Raw genomic sequence first — 19,382 nt, forward strand, 5'->3', positions numbered from 1 at the left:
AAAATGAACCTCTTTATTTATAAAAACCCAGTCTTGGACATTCTATTATCGAAACAGAAAGGGACCTAAGATAGAAGGTGTATGTGAATGAGTGGAATACATTGGTCACCTTTGGCTTAAACCAGTATATTCTAGATTGTGATGTCAGAAGCAATTTTAAGAATTATCATGAACGGGCTGGAGAGATGGCTCAGCGGTTAAGAGCACCCGACTGCTCTTCCAGAGGTCATGAGTTCAATTCCCAGCAACCACATGGTGGCTCACAACCATCTGTAAAGAGATCCGATGCCCTCTTCTGGTGTATCTGAAGACAGCTACAGTGTACTTATATATAATAAATGAATAAATCTTTAAAAAAAAAAAAAAAAAAAAAAAGAATTATCATGAACAACATTTTTTTACTTTATTCGTTCCCTTTAGTGTTGAGAATCTCATTTACACTAATCTCATATTCTAGCATTTTGCTTTATTAGCTTACATTTTTGTTCCTTTGTTTTTGAGACAATCTCAGTCTGTATCCCAGGCTGACATGGGACTCACTATATATAGCTTAGGCTGCCCTTGAACCCATGGCAATCTTCCTGCAGTAGCTTCCTAAGTCTGGGATTACAGGCATGAGTCAGCACACACCGATATTTTTTCTGCCTACATATTTACAACTTCTATGTAAAAATATGTAGCTGTTATCCGAGACCCCATAATTTAACAATTGAATCATGAATTAATTTAAGAATTAAAACAAAACCCGAGTGGTTTTTAGTGAGTGATATAAATGCCCAAAATTTGACGAGAGGAAACAGGAGACTGCAGTTTTGGGAATCAAACCTAAGCAATGTCGTTTTCACTGCTTCCTACTGTAATTTCATTCCTTTCCTGAGTTTAGTCTGCACATATTCACTTACCTGTAGCATTTGGAAGCTTCTTGAAGTCAACTATTTGACTGTTACAAAGCTACACCCAATGGTAATTTTAAGCTACTTAACAGAAATCTTTGCAGAGACCAGACAAAAAACATTGTGTGTGTGTGTGTGTGTGTGTGTGTGTGTGTGTGTGTGTGTGTGTGTGTGTTGAAACAGTCTGAATTTATTATTTTATCTTATAAGCAATCTGTGAAGTCTGCCCTTAAACTTCCCCATTTTACACAGAGGTGATCTGTTCAGGAAATATGGGGTAATTGATGTGCCCACAGCTGGGGTTATTATTTGTGTGCAAACATAAGGAAGACGGGGAAATGGCATCCTCAGCAGTAGCTACAGAGGCTGCTGACAGTTCAGAGTTCCATGAGGCAACTCCTTGCCCTGTTTGATGTCTGCATCATCTCAGCCCTGTCTACCTGTTGCTTCCCAAGCACTGTTCTGTTATTATCTCCCTCTCCCTCTCCCTCTCCCTCTCTCTCTCCCTCTCCCTCTCCCTCTCCCTCTCCCTCTCCCTCTCCCTCTCCCTCTTCCTCTCCCTCTCCCTCTCCCTTCTCCCGGACTCACTCATACTGCCTGCCTCTGTGCCTCTGGAGAGACAGGGTGGGGAGAGAAACATCAATTTGACCTGTTTTATAGGGACGTTTTCTAGTTTACCACCCAAATTTTCACATCCTGGAGACACCTAACTTCCCAGAGTGGGGACCATGGCTGCCCTGCCCACATCCTGTTCCCATGCATTTCTGGTTCAGCTTCTATAAAAGGGAAGAGGAGGCTGCCAGGGCTCAGGCAGGCTCAGCCAGCTTAGTAACCCTGCTGACTGAACCAGGAAAGGCTACTGCTACCTGAAGAAATGGATGAGCACAGACAAAGCCTTTGGACACCATCAATTGGCTACCCCATGATGCTCTCTCTGTGTCCCTGGTCACATGTGCCTGAGAGTGAGGTACAATGGTGTGTGCATTGAAGGGTAGAGAGCACTTTGACCTCTTCCTCTTTTACATTTGTATTTATTTGTGTATTTATTTGTGTATTTATTTGTGTATTTATTTATTTATTTATTTATTTATTTATTTATTTATTTATGTGTATGTATTATTTTTGTTTTGTTCTTTTCCTTTCACCATGGGTTTCAGAGAGTAAACCCAGGTCCCAGCTTAGCCCAAGAACCATTACTCGCTGAGCCATCCTCCCCACCTGACTTGTTTTCTCCCATTCCGCTCGTCACCATTTTATCTTGCTGAGTGAAGGCAGCGCTGAAGACAGCATTACAGCATTATGCACCCTGGGGCTCACCCTGTAACTAAGTGTTTTATTTCACTGGTGCAGGTAGAACTTGCTAAAGTTTACAAAACAGGATGTCTAAAAGCAGGGAAATGAAGAATTTTAAGTTTTCGCAGCACGTGGGCACCTGAGTTTCACCTTGCCCTAAAGAATGCAAAGCTGAGTGGCTGCAGAATTTCGATGGCAGACACTCCTCCATCTGTCCTCCCACTGTGCTGAGAACGAGTCCTTCCTAACAAAGACTTTCTCTCCTGGAAAGCATACAGTAATGACCTCCCTGTCGATGCTGTGGGCTGGGATACAGAAGAAGAGAAAATTACAATTACAGTCCATACTAACTTCTGAGGTACATGGCTGTTTTCAAAAGTTCTAAGACACTTGAGGATTCAGAGCTTGTGTCCCCTGAGTCCTTGGATGACTCAGGGAGCTCAAATACTCAAACCCCTTGAGGATGGTAGCCTAGCCTCCAACCCAGCTGCAGGCCCGTCCTGTGATAAAACTGTTTCCAGGGAGACATATCACATATGTCGACTCACTCCAGAATGGAACCCACAAATTGAAGACACAAGTATGGATACCACCAAAGTCCAATTTGGTGAATCTTGAGTTTTATTGGGATTATTTGCAGGAGTATGGGTGAGGGATTACTTACAGAAACAAAGAAATGACTCAAAGGCAGCTGCATCACCAAGGCCCACCCAGCATGAGTGACAGCTCACAAAGCTGCTAACCTGGAGCACCCGGCATAGCCAGAAAGCAGCTCAACAGGTTGGAATGTCCTTTCCAAGTGTTTCCATTTGTCTAAATCTCTTCAAGGCAGCTCAGCTGCTTTCTGCTTTCAGGTAACTAATTTGGTCTTTGTAGCTTGACTCTGCTCTTCTTAGAGGGATTCTTGAGTTTTCATTGCTTACTCTGGCCAGGAGGGAATCTAGTGAATTTTGTCAGTTTCAGGGACTTCCTGAACCTCTTCTTGAGTTGCTTACCTTTTTCCTGCTTAAGGAGCTTTCGTGAGAAGTCCGGAAGGAAACCGTTAACAGGAAGTCCTCTTTGGGGGTTTGTTGGCCTTGACCTTCTTCGTGAGAATATGACTTCTCCATACATTCAGGGGATGGAAAGGAAAGGCCCGTTCCTTTGCAGGACCTCTTGCATGCTCTGCAGTCTTAGCCAACCTTCAGGTTGGAAAATGTTCAGCAGATGTGTGCCTCTCTGGTAGGACTCCAGGCCATGGAGACTGTGCCCTGTGCAGGGTTCCATCCCAGCCCCTCAGGAACAAACCCTTAGAGATTACTCCCTGAAACTGATGCAAAGACAGGAAGGGTTGATGTATTATGGGAACACGCTGTGTGTTTCAGTTTCTCCCAGACTAGAAGTGATCCTCCTGAAGCCACTAGTGTCCCCTGCCCTGAAGGGGACTGAATGGAAGGATCTGGAATTCCTGAGGTGGGGGCAGAGGAGTACAAAGGTCATCAAGGGAGGTGAACAGGACATCTCGCTGTGCTTCAACTGGGAATTCCCTCTTTCTGGTTTCTTGTGGAGACGTCCAGAGCCTTTGCTCTACCTCCACAACCTTATGCAGCGACCCTTCTCTGCAACTTACGGCCTCACTTATCCAGAATCCGTGTCCCCACAGTCTGCACAAGGGCTCTTTCCTCTGTCTGACCTCGGCTTGGCTCCTCCTACCTATTCTGAAGGCTGGCTCAGTTTGCTTTAGACAAGCAAGCCCTCTTTGCCCTTACTAAGTCTGACTTTATTCGCCACGTCAGCATAGCACAAAGAATTAAAATAACTAAGGGGTCACTTGGAGCAACTGTGGTGTGAAAAGAGGACAAAAGATGCCCAGACCTGCTGCAGAGTAAGAGCCTGCAGACAGAGCAGAGTGGGAACCAGACTCAGGAACTTACTAAGCCATCATTTACAAGTGGGAGGTTAAGGTAACCAAGAAGAAAGCCACCCTGTGACTCACCCAACTGGCCATGTTCTTGCCCCTCTCCACCTCGGTGTAGAGTAAGGGCACTTAGGGAAGCTCAGGGGCAGAAAATGAATCTGGAAAAACCATTTCCACCAGATACTTGTAAGGCCGAGAGCAGCACTGGCTGCTTGGGCTTGTGCAAGTTCACACATTCTGGTGAATTCTGCCCTAAAAGTCCAGAACTCTGGAAGGTAGCAGGAACAGCTTGGCTCACTGTGGGGTAAAAGGGGTAAACCATGCATGCTGTAGTCTTCACTTAGAAGTCGCCATCTGGGATCCAGACTTGGTTTGTGGTGACCAAGCCGCAGAGCTGAGACCGATGGCGGCCCTGAAGAGCTGTATCTCCCAATCCGGAGTAGATGAAAAAAATCCGATTAAAAAAATGAGACATCAACCGAGTCTGACTTAGAAAGATGTGTGCTTCAGGAGCACAGTGAGGTAAGGTTTAGCTTTGTTATGCAACTGTACAAGGAGTGTGTAGAAGGACACAGGACCCAGCCATCTAAACAGGCAAATCATGTGTTAGGGGACTCTTGAACTCCTCACTTCTTAAATGGCAGGGTTCCGGGATTTCCAGGCCATCTAGTAAGGGAAACTTAGAGGCCATGCTAAAGATATAAATGCTTAAAACCTAGCTCTAAGGAAGGTCCCACCCTTGCTTTCATTAGTGGATGAAATTCATCCACAGGTGTTAGCTGAGAAGCTCGAATAGCCTTTTTAGGAACCCTCCCCATTTGGAAACCTGAAGAATACATGGTGCGTAACTTGGATCGCATGCAGGTGACCATCTGTGCTGGTTTATTGGTGACAGTCACGGTTTCTAATTGTCCGGCTCTAACTGTTAATAGTAACTCCTCTTCTCCCAAGTGCTCTGGCTTTTTATTTAAGTATAAGGTCACTGGAGCCACCTGTCAAACAGTTTGCTGTTCACAGGAGGTAGGAGAAGAGCTGGCACTCCACGCCCATGGAGTTCATCCCAACAGTGTTTTCCCAGTTGTTAATCGTCCATCCCTTCTGACTTACAGATGACGAGTGCCGTCAGAATGAGGGCCATACATACTTATCCAACAGGATGCTTCCTTTCAAACACTTTTGTTGACTGTTTTGTTCACTTTGTTTTGACTGAGTTATCGATGCTTTTAAAAGGTCCATTTAAGAACTGAAGCAAGCATTAATTATTTCTTTTGTGTCCAGATGTTAAATTACTTTAAACTATCTCTCTTTTAGCAAGATTTAAAAAAAAAATTAAACATATATCAAGGTAATTCCACTTAGGCTTGGCTCTGGCTGTAATTTCTCTCTTGTACAATTTCCACAAAAGAAGCTGATGTGTTTTCCCACTGCCCTGTAATTAAACAGGCCTGCAGCAAATCATCCACCATTGTGTGTGGTTAATTCTCATCTGAGACATCTCCTGCAAATGCTGGTTGTTGTTTTTAAACCAACAGTCCAGTTCTGCAATGGGTTGGTAATGATTGAAAGGTCAACTTTGTCTTCCTGGCACCTCTCTTCTGGCTTGATGACACTCTTCTGTGTGTACCTAAGCTTATTTTAAGTCCGAATCTCCACATATGAGAAAGGCTTGCACGTTCTCTGGGTCAGGGAAATGGAGTAGAAAGTTTAACCTCTGGGATTATTCTTGTGGTTCTCTAGATGACTAGAAGAAAATTAAATTTAGGTTCTTGCTTTTCCTGCAAATTTTGAAGTACAGTAATGAGAAGATTGGATGGTGATCGAAAATTTGAAAGCCAGAAATGACATTTTTTAAAGGCACAGAATGCTTCTTGTTCAGAGTTGCCTCTAGAATAAAAGACCATCACTCCAGCCCCTGGAGTGACAATCACAGTATTTTTCTTGAAGGTTTGAGTGCAAGTTTATGTAGATTGCAGAATACAGCTACTGTATGTATGTATGTATGTATGTATGCATGTATGTACATGTGTGTATGTGTGTATGTATATGTATCTATGTGTGTGTTTATATGTGTGTGTATGTATGCATGTATGTGTGTATGTATGTGTTTATATGTGTGTGTGTGTGTGTGTGTGTGTGTGTATGAATGAATGTTTTTCCTAGGAACTTGACAGACAGTGAAAAGTTCTTAATAAACTCATTGTGCCTGGAGGAGAGATATGTGGAATAGCAGGCACGGTGACATGAACTGGGTCTTTAAAAACATATTTTCAGTTCCTGTTCTTAAAGAGAAGTAAAGAAGTCCAGCGATTCACCTCAGCTCTGCCTATAAGATGTGGTCCTGCAGAAGGACATTTCACCATCACTATGTGTGTGGGCCACGGTCTTTGGTGATGTAAGTTCACTGTCTTTCTCATCCTCTTATCCATCCTGTGCAGGATAGCTGGGGTATCTACAGAGGTAGCAGTAGCCTGCTTTTCCCATGAGAGAGAAGGTGAGTATCAGAGGTATTTGATCAGTAGAGGGGTTCCTTGGGCGCCTGGAGCTCCTGAGTCCTGAGTATGGAAGAATTTCCTCTGGCCCATCTAGGGATCTACAGAGGACCAAAAATGGCTCCATTGCTTTGCGCTCAGCACCAGGAGGGTGGTGACATCATTCCTATCCTCAGATGGATCTGTCCTAGCTGAATGCAATTGAAGGGAAGGTCCCTGTCGACTGGCTGCAGTGGCCTGATGTCACTACCCTCGTCATGAAGGCTTGTTCCTATACTGTGTCCAGTGACAGACAAGAGCTGCTCAGATGGGGCTGGCTGTTTCCACAGGGCAACAGTCCTGGTAGTCTCAAAGCCCTTAGCCTCCTGTCTCAGCTTACTGCTCATCCCAGTGGCATTGATAACTTGAAAAGTTATCTATGACTTGAGGGGGTTGGAGAGATGCGTTAGCAGCTAAAAGCACTTGCTATACAATCGTGAGGACTGGGGGTTTGTATCTCATCCTGCACATACCAAGTTGGGCCCCCTGTGCTTGCCGGTAAGCCCAGGTTTGAGGAGAACAGTAACAAGGAGGTCTGCTGACTAGCAGCCTAGCCAAAAACCTAGGTTAGGAAGAGACCCGACTCAATGGGAATAAGGTGGAAAGTAGTGAAGGAAAACATTGAGCGTCCTCTTCTGACCTCCGGGCATGTGAGACATGCACAGTCACATATCCAAGCACATAAATACACACAGAAAGACAGCAAGAACAATCCAGCCAGAAGCCTGAATGCAGCAGACTCTTACTTTGTTAAGGTTTTGTGGGTTTTTTCATTGTTGTTGTTGTTGTTGTTTGTTTGTTTGTTGTTTTGTTTTGTTTGTGGTGCTTCCATTCAAACCGGCTTTTGAACCTGCTGGGCAAATGTTCTACCACTGAGCTACACCCCTACTCCCTGTGCTTTCAAAACCTGGTTATCACTCAGTTGCTCAAGAGGGCTTTGAGCTCACTCTGTAGCAAATGGAAGCCTTGAATTTACCATCTTGCTGCCTCAGTTGCTGGGGAGTATAAGCCTGTACCACCAAGTGGGTCCCCCTCTGTGAATTCTTGGACCTAAATAAATACCAGGAGTGAGGGGGTAGCTGTACTTCATGACTTCCTTGACTAAGGTCATCGGCTGTGACTGCAAGGTCATGGAAACTTCTAGTTATTTGCCGTGTAAACCTGCTCCTTGGAGCTGGAGAGATGACTCAACAGGTAAGAGTACTTGTTGCTCTTTCAGGGGACCCAGGTCTCACTCCCAACACCCACGTGATGTCTCACAACCATCTAACACCAGTTAGAGAGGACCAACACCCTCTTCGGGCTTTGTGGGCACTGCACCAATGTGGTGCATATACCTATGTGTACACAAAACACCCATACACATAAAATAAAAATAAATCCTTCAATACAAAATAAACCCACTGTTTGTATTCCCCCTGCCAGGATACTGCTTGAGTTTTCTACAGGACCTCCACATTGTCTAGGATTTCCAGAAAAATCCTATTAGAAAATGAGGGGCTCGTCCCCCAATATGGGTGCTGTTCATACCTTAACTTGTGGCACACTTTTTGTCTTTTAGAGACTTCCGCATTTTTTATGTTCAAAATGGCCAAACTATGTCCCTAACTGCTGCCAAGACACACAGGTGACTCAAGGTCATAATCTGGTCCAGAGGCCAGCCATTGTCCTGCACACATTCCTGTTCTAATCAATGTCCAGTCCTGCTGGAATGGGCAGCAAATTGGGTCAAGGTATGGCAGGCAAGATGACCATTGTCCTCTCCCTCTGAGATGATTTGGGGCTGTAGATTAAAATGTCACCGTTAGCTATTGGATTCTCTTCAGATCTCTAAAAGAGCCGGGGCAAATGCTGCGTGGATTCTTTTCCCATCCTTTTTTGTGTGTGGACATGGTGCCTCCTATTTTCACTTTCTGGGAACTTTGCCAGATTTCCAAGGACTGGGTAGTGGACAAAATAAATATTTGTAGGTTTGTTTAAAAGGAGAACAAGTCCGTCGGATGTAATTCTGCCCATCCAAAGAAAAACATTTTAATTGCCTCTCAGATGTTTTAAAGTAATTAACTTGAGAGACTCAGAAGGTTGATTTAGTAGGTGGCTTTCAGGTTTGTGATCAAGAGGAGTGTTTGTGTGTATGGATGGTGTGTGTGTGTATGTGTGTGTGTGTGTATGTGTGTGTATGTGTGTGTGTGTGTGTGTGTGTGTGTGTGTGTGTGTGTGTTGGGAGCACAAGAAGTCCAAGAAAGTGAAGGTGAATAAAGAAAACAAGGGTTTAAAATTCAGAGGTTAAAGTCCAGGTAAGAAAGCGATTGAAGTTGACTAGAGAAGATTACAATACTTCTTTAGAGATGCTAATTAGTCCCCTACAGAGTTCGTGTGTAAAGTGTTTATTTCGCAACATTTAGTATATACTTTCCTTTAAAAAAAAAAACTTTTAAAGAGATTTCCCATAACTTTTCGGGATTCAGTAGTTCTCTCCTTATTACTTAGTCAATCTGGGGGGCCTGTTGGGCTCCTGGGTTTCAGGAGGGTTGGGCCTGGCTTGCAACTGCAGTTCCTGCGTCCCTAAGCTGCGAGTCCCGGGAAACCCAGCAGGCTGCGTCCTGGGTCAGCAGAGCCGTCACCTGTTGGGCGGCAGAGGCGGGGACAGCCGCCGCCTCCAAGGCACAGCCCCTAGTCCGGGCGACAGCAGGCGGGTGGCGGACGCTCGGAGACCCGGGCGGAGGGAGGCCGGGCGCTGGAATGCGGTCTTCCCGGGCGAGGGAGACTTTGCACCGGAGTGGAGACTAGTTGGGGTGGGGTTTCGCCGGTCCCCTCCGCCCCACCCCCGGGCCCCCTTCCAAGCGCTTTCTGCGAGCTTTCCGAACTGCGCTCTGAAGTTTCCAGAGGGAGAAGCCTGGCCGGCCGGCAGGGACAATGGAAGAAAGCGAAGGCCAGAAATGTGAGCCGAACCTGCCTCCCTCTGCAGACAGCAGACAGATGCCCCGTAAGTAACAGTCCTCAAAGCTGGAGTTACACGCACGCTGCTTAGAGCTGGAGAGCCGGCGCCTGGCGCCAGGAAAAGTCTATTTCTTGGTGTGTGTGTGTGTGTGTGTGTGTGTGTGTGTGTGTGTGTGTGTGTGTGTGTGTGTGTGTGTGTGTGTGTGTTGGGCGAGGGGGTGGGGTGTACTTTCAAACTGAGCCCAGAGCTGTGGTTTTCTTGGCTCTACTTTATCTCTTGTGAGATCTTCCTAAAGTCGGTGAAGAGGTGGTGTATGGTGTCAAACTGGTCGAACAGTGAGCAAGCACTTGGTGCGGGAATCTCTAAGCAATGACAAATGAATCGCCCAGCAGCGATTTGATAATTTCCCGGTGCTTCGGAAGGCTCGGAAAGACAATTTTGCACCTACCTCCGGGGCGCAGCGGTTCCATTCATTGGTTAGGAGTTTCCATGGGGGCAGTTTCTTGCGGGCTGCAAAGTTTTGCAGTGCTTTGGAGTTAAATTGGAGTTTAAGGATGTTTTTATTTTGCAGATCCGAACGGCTGGGGAGTACTTGGGCATCTAGATGATAGATAGAACTCTAGGGCTTTCTGCTTAAATGCAAAAGTTGGGAGTTCTTAAAACAGTTTTTCTGTATTTTCTCCAGGCAGTTTCTTTTCTACATTGTGTTTATAATAGACTTGGCTTTTCCGTTGGGAATTTCCAGAACCTTATATAGTTCCAAATAAATCTTGCCGGGAGGGTGGGTGGCTGCAGACTGTGATGCCAGCGCCCCTCAGCCCCTCTCATTGCAGGCTGTCCGGGCACCTACCGCACAATCTCGAACCGCCGCGCCCTACCCGTCCAGGTTCATGGAAGGGCCAGTTAGTAACACAAAGATGTGCAGGACTGTGCACAGCAGCGCGTGGGAGTGGGGATTGTGCACAAGGGAAAAGGTGTGTGTTTTTTAAAATGAAAAAGGAAGTAGCACATGACTCATCCACACTGAAAATGCAAAGCCAAGCCAGACAGAAGAAAATACAATTAGGAGAGAAAAATCCCCCAGCGAACTGAAAAGGAAGCCTGCCTCCTAAATGTTCAATGAACTCCTGAGCCCTGAGAGGGCAGTCCACTTGTCTGAGCACAGTTTGAGGGCTGGTGGCCTCCAGCCTGGGAAAGGCCCCCGACTTGCTCTCTTTTGATAGGACGGTTCCTACAGCAGGAATCCAACCTCTGGGCCTGTCCTGAAAGAAACTACTCAGATTCTAGAGGAGACATTTAGTTTGGGACCAGAAACAACCGGAGTAAGCCATTGATGTTTCCCAGGTTGGGGTGGTCAGATGTTTGGCTCCCTTCACTTACTCATCTGCTCCACGAATATTGAGCTTGTGTTATACAGCAGTCACCATTCCAACCGCTGGGGATCCAGCGAGGCAAAGCAGACTGAAAAATACTCCCCTTCATTGATTGATGTTGAAGGCCAAGTTTGGGTGGGGCAGGGATAGGAAAACAATGAAGACATAAGCAAAATAGAGAGCGCATTGGATGTCTGGGGTGCTGGATTTAGTCAAGAAAAATACAAAGTTAACTTTGAGTTTCAGATAAACAATGAGTTATTTTTTAAAGCATATGTATTTCTTATATATTAATAGCGTGGGATATGCTAAAAAATGTTTTATTTCCCACAGCTTCAAATTTTACCGGAGATCCTGTGCTTTCTGTGGTGATTCTATTAGCTAAAAATAAGGCTAGAGGGGAAAATAAGGCAGGAACGAGGGAGTGGCGGTGAAACCACCAGGATTTCTCAGAGATGGGCAGAGATGAGAATAAACCAAAAGTATAGGCGGAGAGGGGAGAGCAGGAACTTGGGGGGAAGATGGATGAGGAACAGGTTGAGAGGTCAGCCCAGGCCAGATTATGGAGGCCTTGTGGAACTGTGGGAAGGTCTTTAGCTTCTACTTCACAGGAGGTGAGGCTGCCGCTAGCAAATTGGACTTGCCTTTTCTTTAATTAAATTAATTTAAATTAATTAATTTGGAACCCAAACGTAGAGTCTTGAGTCTGTTAGGCAAGAACTCTACTGGGGATCTTAGGAGGCAGTTGGTGGGCTGCTGTGTTGGGTGGGGCTTAACACACGTGGACTGGGGGAAGGGCAGAGAGGCCTTTTAAGGAGGCTTCTGAAGTAAACCAGGCAAGGAAACTCCGTGCTGCTCTAGGCTAGATAAGCAGATCGTGATAAGAAGGAAACAGATTCCTGACGTACACTGGATGCAAAGCCAAAGGAATTTGCTAAGATCAGATGTAGTGTTGAATAGAAAATGATGGTCAGAGGCAACTTGAAAATATTTGATCCAGGTGACTGGAAGGATGAGTCGCATTTACCTATGGGAAAGCATTTCAAGACATGGTGGAGGGGGAGGAGCCAGCCTGGGGCAGGGGCGGGGGGTGGTGGTGGTGCAGAATTTCCTTAGGGTGTGTGAGGTTTGAGAAATGTATCAGGAGTCCTTCAGGTATTGGTCAATGGGTTACCAGGAAGACTGGGAGCTGATTCTCTCCTTTGTCAGCCTCTGAAAAGAAGGAGAAGTCAGGAGTTGCACCCTGGCACCCAAGAACTTACAGGTTAGGGACTTTGGAAGGGGAGAGATGGAAAAATAACAAAAAGAGGGGAAGAGTCTCAGAGTTTCAAGATCTGATTCTGCCTGACTCCGGCGTGCTTCGATGAGACATGCATGACTCTCTGAGGCCAACATATCTTGCAGTGCCACATGGACAAATCTGCCACTGTACTCTGCTTTCTATCTGAGTATGTGTCTGTTCACCCGGTTACAATACGGGGTTTCTGGGCCGGGACCACGTCTCACTGGTGTCCATCCCATGAAGTGCTAACCACACGGAGGGACACTTAACCAACCATTCTGAATTAGACAGAAGGCTAATAATATTTCCTACTCTAGGGATTTGGGGTTCTGTGTCAACTGTGTGTAAGGAAACCTTGGGTGATCATATAACTCATTGTTCAAACCCAGACACCTTTGAGGATAAAAGAGAACTCTATAAATAATTTCACTGTGCACCAGTTGCGAGTCAGAGCTGTTTGGGAAAGGTGGCCTATGGTTATCTCAAGAATCTCAGAAACCGTGATAATACCATGGCTTGAAGGCTTCCTAAACATTTTCAGCCCCCCCCCCCCCCCCCCGCCTTTCGGTTGGATGATTTATTTGACTGTTGATATACAATTATAATAAGGGAGGCATGTAAATCATCTATTTATGGGGCTAAGTCATAGTGAAGCTTATTTTAAAACAACCCCTTGGAACTGAGAGATAGCTTAGTGGTTAAGAGTATGCACTGCTCTTCCAGGGGATGTGGGTTCGGTTCCCAGCATGCACTATTCAGGAAGCTCATAACTATAACTCCTATTCCAGGGAATCCAGTATTCTCCTCTGGACTCTGGGCAAGTGCATTCATGTCTTGTAGATACACATGCACACATAGTTAAAATTGTAAATAAAATCTTCTAATAATCAAATCTTAAACATCAAGTACCTGTTTTTTTATATGTAGCATTTTTCTTTCTTGTTTTCTGAGAAAGTGTCTTCTTACCATTTGGTCCTGGCTATGTGGGAACTCGATATAGAGACCAAAGCTGGTCTTGAACTCACTGAGAGTCTGCCTCCTCAGTGTTGGAACTTGTGCTACCAAGGCTGGCAAAGTGTGTGTGTGTGTGTGTGTGTGTGTGTGTGTGTGTGTGTGCGCGCGCGCGCAAATTGATCATTTATAAAAGATGGAAATAAATTTGTATACTAGATGGATATGCTTGTTTATTTTTATATAAGGATTTACATCTTGGTTGAATATTTGATACTGCAAGACGGGGCTTCTTTAATACTTCTCAGTGTTGATAGTTTGATTTTATAATGGGGCTGAGAATATCACTCACATAAACACACAGCACAAATGTCAAAAATATGTTTAAAGCCGTTTCAGAAATTGCAGAAATCCCATCCCCAGTTCCAAGCCAATATTTACTGAATGCTTTTTTAAATGCATTTCCAGTCAGCATCTCTAACAGCACTCTTTTAAAAATCAAACGCTCTATGATAATACATTTTGAAGATACACTAATTTGATACTTACTCGCTGAAGGATGACAGTAGGAAGCTATTTAAAGTCCTTGCTTTCCGTAATTAAACCATTCCTTTTCTCTAAGAGCATAAAGCTCTTCATGTTTAGGGGAAGCCTGGCAATTCAAAACATATAGGCATAGAATCCAAGCCTGTGCGCTTAAGGCGGCATTTGCTGGCAGGTTGTGGCACGGTGGCAGATGTTTCGAAAGCACGCCTGGTGTGTTCAGAAGCAAGGCTCCTATGAACAATATTGTGGCGAAGTTCTGACTCTTACAGCTTGCGTTTTGTTTGCTTTGTTTTTAAGATAGAGTCTTATAGAGCCCTAGGTGGCCGTGTCTTTATTTGGCTTCAGATGACCTTGAACTCCTACCCTTATCTCTGAAGTGCTTGAGTTACAGGCGTGCACCACCTACCTGTTTTTACATATGTTGTTGGTTCGCTTTTTATTTTATGTGTGTATGTATCTGTGTGTGCCTGAGTCTAGTCACCACTTTCACCACCACATTGTGTGTCTGGTACCTGTAGAAATTAAGTAAAAAAAAATCAGGGTATGTGGTGTGTGTGTGTGTGTGTGTGTGTGTGTGTGTGAATCCCCCTAGAGCCAGCGTTACAAGCATTTGTGAGCAGCCATGTAGGTGCTGGGAACCAAACCCAGAGCCTTTGTAAGAGAAGCAAATGCTCTTAACCTCTAAGCTATCTCTTCAACCCTTGATTATTTATAGATAATATATCATGCATATGATTTTTGAATTAAGTTTTGTTTGTCGCAGGTTTGGAGACCCTTTGCTGATGCTAAGTTTTTCACAGTTTCCACATTTAGCTCCGTGACCCCCATAGGAGCATGGTGTAAGGAGCTGTAAGTACTTGGAAGAGTAGGCTTTCAATAATCATTGGGGAAATTCCTTTGAGAGACCACCATGTCATGCAGTCAAGGCCGGCTTTGAAACTCACATAGCTAAGGCAGGCCTTGAACTCCTGACCTTCCTGCCTCCTGACAGGGCCGGCATGTGGGTGTGCATCACCACGCCTGACTGTTGGTGGAATTTGAAGCTGTTCCTTAACTCTCTTTGGAGGCCATGGGCTCCTAGTATGATCCTTGGGTTGTTGTCCCCAACACGAACTCCTGTTCTGGCTTTTAAAGGCTTCTGGAAAGCTCTGTGCCAGGGCTCCATCCACCTGCTTGCCTCCTGTGGCTAGCAGAGCCTCCCATCTAGTGCTAGCTAGGGAAGGGCAGATGTTCAGTCTCCCTTCTGAAACAGCCCAGCCAGTTTCTATCCCCGTATCTTCTTTCGCTCTTCAAAGCGTTGACCTAACACTCAAATTGTACATTGGTTGTTTGTTGACTGACTGTTTAGTCATCATGTAGATGCTCCTTTGCAGTCTATTTTGATCACCACCCCACTGCTCTCCTATCCTTTTCAGTGTTTGGAACAGGCATTTCATCAATATTTGTGCAAGTGAATAGTTGACTCAGTCAATTAACTTGAGTTATATAAACTTATATAAAGTCTGTACAAGGGATTGTTTCTATCCTTGACTTCACTTTTAAAGAAATGTATGTATGTGTTTATTTGTGTTTGCCTACATATATATCTGTGTACCACACGCTGGCCTGATGCTCACAGAGGCCAGAAGTGGTCAAGGATCCCCTGGAACTGGAGTTATGGACAGTTGTGAGCTACCATGTGGGTGCTGGGAATTGAACCCAGATCCTCTGGAGGAGCAGCCAGTGTTCTTAACGAGTGGGCAATCTCTTCAGCCTCGATCCCAGTCTAATTCTTGTTGTTGTTGTTGTTGTTGTTGTTGTTGTTATGAATATATGTGATATGGGAGTGTGGGTGTGTGGGTATACCATGGTCCATGTGTAGAGGTCACCAGACAACTTCCACCTTTATTCAGGTTCCGGGAATTGAACTCACGTCATTTGGCTTGCAAGCACTTTACCCTCTGAGCCATCTCATCAGCCTGTGACTTCCATTTTTAAGGTTCTTTTAAAAGACACAATGCCCTTGTCCCAGTTGTGATTCCTGTGCCAGTTTGTATATGGTGATGGTCTTTGTAATATGATAAGAGAACTGGTAAACTGAGGGACACTGGACTGAGTGTCCAGCTGACCATGCACCTTGTTCTTGGCAGCTTTGTATAGTTAGGGTCATTTTCCTGCTCATGCACAGTAAACTATAATGTTCCTGAACTGCCGGATCTCTTGGGTGACCTTTCTGTCCCATCAGCACACAATCCCTTAGAAGGCTTCTCCTAGGTCTTTTGCATTCTGCTTGCCAACAAGTAAAGACAGAAACCCTGCAAGATCATTTAGAAGGCCCAGGGCCAGACCTGAAGGTGCTCCTGTAACTTCTGTCCACATTACATGGACTGGAATTAGCACAAGGTCCCAGTAAGAAGGAGGGGACAAGAAGTGCACTCTGCTTATGTGACCAACCTGGGGACGTGTCCATTCCAACACATAGTACGGTGGTTGTCACGGTAACCCAAAGGCCTTACAACCAGGCAGCAACTCCCTGAGGACAAGGGCTCTTTGGAAAGTTTGCAAAGCACCATCTTGCTTAGGCTGATGGCACACCGGCTGTAACCCCAGCATTTTGAGAGCTGAGACAAGTGGACAGACAGCAAGTATGAGTCTGGTCTGGATTTCATAGACGCTGTCTTAAAAACAGCACCTCAGTTAACCACTAGGAAGAAGCTAGGAGAGCCCAGTGGTGGAGGTTCCTTTAAGACCCACCCTCAGGAGGCAGGCTCAGGTGGGTCACTGAGACCAACCTGGTCTGCAGAGTTCCAGGGCAGACAGAAAAACCCTATCTCAAGAGAAACAAACAAAGTGAAGAGAAGCTAGACATGCGAATTAGTAGGTAAACTGCTTGATTCACAAACCTAAAGATCTGATTCCGGATCCCCAGAACACATGCGAAAAGGTAAATTAGGTGGGTCTTGCTCGTAATCTCAGCACTGGGATGGGGAGACACAAGAGGGTCTCCAGGTTTTGCTAACCAGCCAATCTGAGAGAATTGATGAGCTCCCATTCAAACCATGAGGTGGGGCATGACCGAGGAAGACTCCTAACCTCTGTCTCTGACCTCCATCCAAGCATGTAAAGAAACATTCACATGTAAAGGTGTGCATACACCCCACGCAGACAGGAGTATGTGCCCTATACAATAAATAACCTATATATTATTGGTTATTTGAGACAAGGTTTCGTGCTCTATTACACTAGTCCCAGCTTTCCTGGAATTCACTATGTAGCCCAGGCTAACTTTGAACTCCTATCTCAGCCTTCAGGGTTGAGATATTAGGAGACAGCCACTGGACTCTCTAATCTTGACCACGAAATAAATTCTCAGAAAAGTATAATTCAATGGTTGAGTGAGTGTTTAGTATATATTTTAATCTTCAGCCCCCCAAAATAAAATTTAAAGCAAAGAAGATAAAAATAAAACAAACTAAATATCCCAGAAAAGTAACTGCACTACGGCCGGTTCCCAGGAGGTTGTGAAGTACCAAATGATACCAAGCCCCAGATCCCTCGCTGTGTGATCGGACTCAGGCAGAGCAAACCGGAACACGGCAAAGGCACAGCCACTACCAGCCAGGCTGGTCTTCGTAGTTTGCTGTATGGACCGCTCCTTCCGGATGCTTGGCTTCCTATAACCCTCTGCCGTTTCATATTTGCCTTCCCCGACCCCTCTCTACTTTTCTTGCCCAGGATGTGGACACATTGCAGCTGGAGTCTCTGAGGAGCAGCTCTTTGGTGTGCCTGCCCTTCCCCCTCCCCCTCCTCTCTCTCCCCCGCCCCACTTGTGCTCCAGAGAATGTTTAAGAGCTGATTTTTCCATTGGAAGCCTTGTTTGCTCTTTGCCCTCCTCTCCCTCTTCCTCCCCCTCTTCCTCCCCCTCTTCTTCCTCCTCCTTCTCCTCTTCCTCCTCCTCCCCCTCCTCCTCCCCCTCTTCCTCCCCCGTTTCTTCCTCCTCTTTCTCCTCTTCCTCCTCCTCCTCCCCCTCTTCCTCTCCCTCCTTCCCCCTTGTGCTCCGGAAACTGTTTAAGAGCTGATTTTTCCATTGGAAGCCTTGTTTGCTCTTTGCCCTCCTCTCCCTTTTCCTCCCCCTCTTCCTCCCCCTCTTCTTCCTCCTCCTCCTCCTCTTTCTCCTCCTCCTCCTCTTCCTCCTCCTCCCCCTCTTCCTCTCCCTCCTCCCCCCTTGTGCTCCGGAGACTCTTTAAGAGCTGATTTTTCCTTTGGAAGCTCTTGTTTGCTCTTTGCCTTGCTGGAAGTGGGCTCCCTGGAAGAGCTTGGGAGGGGCAGGAAGAGGAAACAGGGCTGCCTTTCAGCCTTGCCCAGGCCTTGTCTTTAGGCTACAACTTCTCTACTTTGTTAGACAAGGATTCCCAGAATAGCAAACAGCCAGACACACCCATATTTACATCTTTAGCACCAAAGTTCCTTCAGAACATGAAACAGAACCGCCCTTCTGTTTGGCGGCTGGAGGGTCTGCGCATGCGCTTTTTTGTTCATTCATACGGATAATGTGAAACTGGCCCACTTGGGTCTGACACTGTAACTGTGGAATTGTGGCAAAATGGACCTTTGTCTGTTCCGTTTCTTGTTTACGCATGCCTCTCCTTGGGTTTTATGCTCAGCTAAAAGGCCGAATTCTCCCCAGGTGACTGCTATGGTCCAGATGTCATTTCTCTTTCAGGTGTGGGGCTGGCAGTTGCCCAGAGCAGAGGAAAGAGCCTAAGTGACTGTGAAGAGTTTGAAGTGGCTTTCGGTGGACAGGACTGGGTTGCTGAGGTTCTGGTGCTAGCGCCGGGGCGGAGGCAGATGGGACTGGTAGGGAATGAGGACACTAAGGGTGATAAGACAAAGATGGGCTCTGTCTGCTGCGTGGCCTGTGTCAGCCTCCTTCGTTAGCTGCTGGTACCATTTCCACCCCCATGTCATGTTCATGTTAGGCAACTGGAGACGTTATTTTAAAATCCACAAGAACGTGAAATTGGAATAGAAAAATATCGTAAAGTTGACGCAACTCTCCCCATGAAAAGCATGAAGAAAGGGTTGAGTTTAAAGTCCAGTACGTGGGATGTCTAAAAGGCCAGTGCTGACTGTAGATTGACAGTGACCTCCAAGACCCTACTTCTAGCTGACTGCTCAGTTTACTTCAGGAAAGAACATGGGAGACTCCATAGAACGTGAGTCTGCTTCAGCTGCCTTGACCCGCTGTCACAGTCCCTGGATGGAGCCCAGCAGAGTGAGGCTTCTGCCTGACTGCTTACTTGTGACGTTTAGTTCATATATATGGCTGAATGTAAATGCGTGTGTTTTCTACATGTAAAGCAATATCCTTTCCAGAGTTTCAGACTCGCTCGTTAATCTTGCTGTCCTAGATGATTTTTATATGGATGATTTTAATGCTGAAACCTGTCTTGAAAGGCCAATGTACATGTATTGGCCAATGCACAATACATGTACAGCACACACACACACACACACACACACACACACACACACACACACACAAGATAAAGCTGTATGTCTTCTTGGCACATATGTCTCTCAGCCTGAGAATTAGTTTTCTTTTTTGTGGTGCTGCTGCGGCTCTGACTCAGAGTTTTGCACATCCTAGGCAAGATGTTGACCTCTAAGCTCTATCCCCAGCCATGTGTCTTGCTCTG

At 45.8% G+C, this 19,382-nt stretch overlaps 1 protein-coding gene across 16 annotated transcripts in view; it reads left to right on the plus strand.

Annotated features, from left to right (window-relative positions):
• Positions 1 to 19,382, plus strand: part of Etl4 (enhancer trap locus 4) — a 463,673-nt gene that overhangs the window by 161,034 nt on the left and 283,257 nt on the right. For 2 of the 16 annotated variants that reach the window (XM_039096221.2, XM_039096222.2), the window contains exon 1: positions 9,269 to 9,597. The exons of 8 other annotated variants lie outside the window; for them this stretch is intronic. In XM_039096221.2, coding sequence (XP_038952149.1) covers positions 9,528 to 9,597 — 70 coding nt within the window. In that variant the 5' untranslated portion in view covers positions 9,269 to 9,527. Of the gene's footprint in view, positions 1 to 9,226; positions 9,598 to 19,382 lie in introns of those variants that run through there. 6 more of the 16 variants (XM_063276281.1, XM_039096231.2, XM_039096230.2 and 3 more) reach the window with 5 other exon arrangements.

The sequence above is a fragment of the Rattus norvegicus genome, chromosome 17, assembly GCF_036323735.1.
Source record: "Rattus norvegicus strain BN/NHsdMcwi chromosome 17, GRCr8, whole genome shotgun sequence".
NCBI classification, from domain to species: Eukaryota; Metazoa; Chordata; class Mammalia; order Rodentia; family Muridae; genus Rattus; species Rattus norvegicus.